The sequence below is a fragment of the Rana temporaria genome, chromosome 3 (genome assembly GCF_905171775.1).
Source record: "Rana temporaria chromosome 3, aRanTem1.1, whole genome shotgun sequence".
In the NCBI taxonomy this organism is placed as follows: domain Eukaryota; kingdom Metazoa; phylum Chordata; class Amphibia; order Anura; family Ranidae; genus Rana; species Rana temporaria.
The window spans coordinates 458,718,470-458,724,002 of record NC_053491.1 but is presented as its reverse complement, the minus strand read 5'-3'; the positions used below and the strand labels follow the sequence as shown (position 1 = coordinate 458,724,002).

At 40.2% G+C, this 5,533-nt stretch overlaps 1 protein-coding gene across 1 annotated transcript; it reads right to left on the bottom strand.

Moving 5' to 3' along the window:
- On the bottom strand, positions 1-2,376 carry LOC120933498. The gene is made up of 2 exons (XM_040346736.1): positions 1,929-2,376; positions 1-756 (listed from the first exon to the last, which is right to left on the bottom strand). Exons 1-2 carry the CDS (start codon positions 2,358-2,360, stop codon positions 328-330), a joined length of 861 nt encoding a protein of 286 aa, XP_040202670.1. The 5' UTR covers positions 2,361-2,376; the 3' UTR covers positions 1-327.
- Positions 2,377-5,533: the final 3,157 nt, after the last annotated feature.

Here is a 5,533-nt window from a genome sequence, read left to right as displayed (position 1 = left end):
TATGTTTCACACTTTTTATATTTTATACAATATGCATATCATGCCTTCATATGCACGTTTAGCAAACAACATGCTAAAAGCAAAAATAAAAGAATTTACACTTCACATGACTCCTTGCATGTTTTTGGGAAGGGGAGGGATGTGCACAGATAAAGAGTACAATATATGATTTAATGAACAGAATAAATAAAACCATTGTCAAACACTTTTGCTATGTGTTAAATATTACACAATGTATTGTCTCAACATAGATCAGGCATACGTTGTGTAATATTTATTATTGAAAAATTAAAACCTTACACTACAACTCCAACATTTGATGAAAAATTATATGTTGGTATAAGTTGGACCCCAAGGAGAACTATGAACTTGGCCGGAGGGATATTGCCATTGTCCAGTCTGGTGGTTGGATGCTTGCGTTTGGGCAAAATGCATGGGTGCCTGGTAAGTTGTTGGTGGCTGTTCCTCTATTAATTTTGTCTTAGCGCTCAATTCTCCTCTGATACCCTTTGCAAGAACTTCTAAAACCAGTCTCTCTGCAAATTCTCTTTGTTGGTCAGTCATTTTTCTATGCTTGTTGGCAATCATGACTCCAAACCCATCAGATTCATCGGACTTGTTCTGCAATGCCGATGCAGCCTTATCCAGAAAGGAACATGTAGCCGAATCTAGACTTCTTTTTTTCTTCCTAGCCAGGGGTGGAAGAGCAGGCCTGGACGTGAACATGTCTTCTTGTGATTCTTGCTCCTGCAGAAGCTATAACATTTGGACATCAATTGCATTGAAGTTGTCAGTTATAATCACATTGTGGATATGACGGTGCAGTTATTGTAACCTAATTTTATCAAAAATGTAATATCTTCATATACTGTACTTTGTTACTTTTCAGGAACATATAATTACTATTAAAACTAGATATATACATCTATCTAGATAGATGTGTATGTATTTATCTATCTAGATAGATGTGTATATATTTATCTATCTAGATAGATGTGTATATATTTATCTATCTAGATAGATGTATGCATTTATTTATCTATCTAGATAGATGTATGCATTTATCTATCTAGATAGATGTATGCATTTATCTATCTAGATAGATGTATGCATTTATCTATCTAGATAGATGTATGCATTTATCTATCTAGATAGATGTATGCATTTATCTATCTAGATAGATGTATGCATTTATCTATCTATCTAGATAGATATATGCATTTATCTATCTATCTAGATAGATGTAAGCATACATCTATCTAGCTAGATAGATGTAAGCATACATCTATCTAGCTAGATAGATAAAAAGCATACATCTATCTAGCTAGATAGATAAAAAGCATACACATCTAGCTAGATAGATACAAAGCATACACATCTAGCTAGATAGATAAAAAGCATACACATCTAGCTAGATAGATAAAAAGCATACACATCTAGCTAGATAGATAATAAAAGTTGCACATATGTATTAGGTGTGAGCCATCCTTGGTGATGGAGCAAATGCTCTAAAGTGCTCCAATCTTTAGATAATGTAGGTTAAAATCACAATTCCCTGTGAAGTTTGGAGACCATGAGCCATGTATTGGATCATTACATGTGGTTCAACATGCAGAATTCTATCTATATGCATGAACTGTTTAGCCCTTTTCATCATTGCTAGTCACTTCACTAAACACACCTTAAAAATCCGGCTGTGATGGACTTATAGACAGATGTGATCAGCCAAGGGATTACAACTGCACTTCCATTTCCCCCAAGTGAGTGCATGGAAACGCGCCCAGCAGTAGGTGCACTGTTCCTTTCATTTGTAAACGTTATGTGGCACATAATGTGCTAGTATGTTGATACTAGCACCTTTTCTTTGTTAGGAAGAAAGCATCATACAAAAAGAATATTATATGCCTAAATGGGCATTATACACTGACCTGTGATATGGGTAGATCCTCTACATTGTCCTGTTCCTCATCCTCTGAGTTTGGAGATGCAGCAGATGTTCCTGAAAGGCTGCACACTGATGCTCTGGCTTCAACCTGGTCTGTCAGAAAGCGCAGACTTTCATAATACCACAGCCGTGGTTCATAAATTTCATCTGTTCCTGCCCCAGATGTCTGTGAAACACGAACCTTGTTCAGTTCTTTTTTGAATACGGTTCGTATATTGGCAATTTTATTCCTCACATAATCAATTGTTGGATTTGGGCACACCGCTTTACACAGTTCGACAAGTTTACTCAGGGCTTCATGTTTTTTATCACGGTTGGAATAATCTTTGGATTTTACTTGCCATAAACAGGGCAGCTGCCTGTACATTTCAATGAACTGGGATAAAAAATCAGGGGAGGTGAACTTGTCCGGCATGATTCCTGCAAGAGAAGGTTTTAATGGGGTCTGACAATTGGTTATAAGTTATACAATATTTACATAACATCCAGCAACATTGTCATAACATTTTACCTCAGTTCGTGCTACACTACAGTTCGTAGCAGCGTTCTTTCCGGGAGCGTTCGCTGTTGCTGCGCCCGGTTTTCATTCACCACACGAGCGTACGTCTGCCGTCCGTTTATTATGACTTCACTACGATGCGAACGTAGTGCGTAGACAACGTTTATTCGTAGGCTGCGCGCACGGAATGTCTGTTGTATAGTCTGCTATTAATGGTTTTGGTCAACTGTTGGCATGGCTGTACAATTTATCTAGTTTAACTTTGTCATTGATTTCACAACGGGTTTGGTGGGTACCTAATAAAAAGCACAATCATGTCATGAACTTGATCCTTTTTTTTTGTGTTTTAAACAGTTAGTTCCCACCACATGATGTGTTTATTACTCCAAATTAGGAAAAGGCACAGTATGAACCGTGAAATATTTCATTATGAAATAATTTCCCTGGAATGAGGTGTGTACGATTATCAGGAGCTTTTGATGCATTTTTTGGTGTGGGTATTTTTTTGAGGTGAAGAACTCACAATGTGCCCATAGAAAAGTGGTCACAGATGGGCAATTAAAATATGATACTAAAGTCTATTTAAAGCGGGGGTTCACCCTATCAACGAAAAAAAATTTTTTTTTTTCTTTTACCATAAAATCAGGCATTGTAGCGCGAGCTACAGTATGCCTGTCCCGAATTTTTTACCCCCGTACTCACCCTGTACGCGTAGATCGAAGATACCGGGGAATGGGCGTGCCTATGGAGACGGAGGATGATTGACGGCCGGCTCTGGCGCGTCACGCTTCTCCGGAAATAGCCGAAATAGGCTTGGCTCTTCACGACGCGTGCGCATAGCCTGTGCGCAGGCGCCGTGAAGAGCCGAGACCTACTCCGGCTGTCTTCGGGGAGAGTGACGTGCCAGGGCCGGCCGTCAATCATCCTCCCTCTCCATAGGCACGCCCATTCCCCGCGGGAGCCGAAATCTACGATGTCAGATTACAAGGTGAGTCCGGGGTTAAAAAAATCGGGACAGGCATACTGTAGCTCGCGCTACAATGCCTGTCTCGATGGTAAAATCGTGTCGGGGGGGGTGAACTACCGCTTTAAAGGTGGGCGCGGAAATGCATGATTAGAGCAGTTACATGTGAAACTAGTGACCATTGCTAGGTGTCCACAGTGGGCACTGATAGGTGGCACTTGTTGGGATTTGAAGTTGGCACATAATGATTTCACTTTGGTGGCACTGGGTGCCCAATATGACGTGGAACTAATGAGCAAAGATGTTGATAGCAAAGATGTCAATAATATGTAACATACAAACAAATACTCAGGTTTTTTTTTTATTGACATGGCAATGTCATCCAAGAGCAAAAGAACACATATAAGCATTAAACTTGACAAACAGTCCTTTTAAAGAGATGGAGTGTGAACAGTGGATTTGTCCTGTATTAAAACATGTCACATGTCATTCTGCCATGACACTGCCCCCTGACCTATAAAATAATTCATGTAGTCCAGGCGGCATTGACGGGCACTTTGGGATGGCAGCCTGGAATGTGGCAGAGCCAGTGGTGTCAATTGTGTCGGTCTGGCATTGCTGCTATCTCGCACAACTTGGACTGATGATATTGTCCCGCGATCATTCTGCTGATCCGCATGAATGTATCCCTGTGCATGTCGCCGCAGGAAGTTATGTAGTACACAACAACATAGCACAATTTGGTCAATTTTCTTTAAAGACAGATTAATGGTCGTCTGGAATATACGGAAACGGTTGGCCAATATTCCAAAAGCGTTTTCCACCACTCTACGTGCTCTTGACAACCTGTAATTATAGATCCTTTGGTCAGGGGTCAGGTTGCGCTGTGGGAAGGGTTTGAGGAGATGGTCTCCTAAACCAAATGCATCATCTGCCACGAACACAAACTTTAGACCTTCCATGGTCTCATTTTGGGATGGCAGATTCAGAGACCCACTTTGAAGTAATTTGTAGAATTTAGTGTGTTCAATCACACTTCCATCGGAATTGCGTCCATTTTTTCCAATATCTACATATAAAAACTCATAATTGGCATTGACAACGGCAAGAAGGACAATGCTGAAAAAGCCTTTATAGTTATAAAAGTAAGAACCAGAATTGGGGGGTGGTGAGATCCTTATGTGTTTCCCATCAATTGCGCCCCCACAATTGGGGAAATTCCATTGGTCTTGAAATTTCTGCCCAACCTCCATCCATTCAACAGCATTTCTTGGAAACTAGGAGGAAAAGGAGAGATAAACAGTATTTAATTTGTTTTCAGTATGCAAAAAATATATGAATATGTTTTTCAAAACAAGGTTTACAACTGCTGATGGCTTGTTTGTTCTCCTGTATTTGTATGGCTTCTAAACAAATGTCACTTTGACGTTAGGGGTAGTTTCAGTGTCATGTGTTTCCTAGTCCAATTAAGCACAAGCCTGCTCATATATGTGTTTATTACCTAGGACACTTTACATCTTCAGGGAAATTGCGGCAACACTTCATTGAGGTTATAGAAACAAGAATGGTAGCGTTGCTTGCAAGTGACCCCAAACTGACATGTGTAATTCTAAAAATGCATAGATAATAAACTTCACTGTACCTTTAGATATTCATCCTTCAATGTTTGGATAAGGGCTTCGCAGGTTTCAGGGATGATCTTGCCCAGTGACTGTGGAGATATTCCAGTGGAGAATTTTAAATCCTGCAGACTGCGTCCAGTTGCCAAGTAACGTAAAGTTGCTATGAGCCTTTGATCAGCACTTATTGCTTCACGCATCACAGTGTCCTGCTTCTGAATATGTGGTCTGACGCATGCCAGTAATTGCTGAAAACAATCATCATCCATTCTCAGATAATTTCGGTAATCTTCTGGATTTTTTTCTTGAAGATCCCTGAGCAAGGACATGTGGGAATATTTCTCACGATTCATCAGCCACTGTTTGGTCCATGTCCTTCTATTTTTTTTTTTCTTCTAGCTAAGGACCTTTTGGATGGCCATGACTCCAATCATTGCAACTGCAATGTTGGTATTTTGGTGCCCCGGCTCCATCCTGTCCGAACGACCGTGCCACTCCGAAAGAAA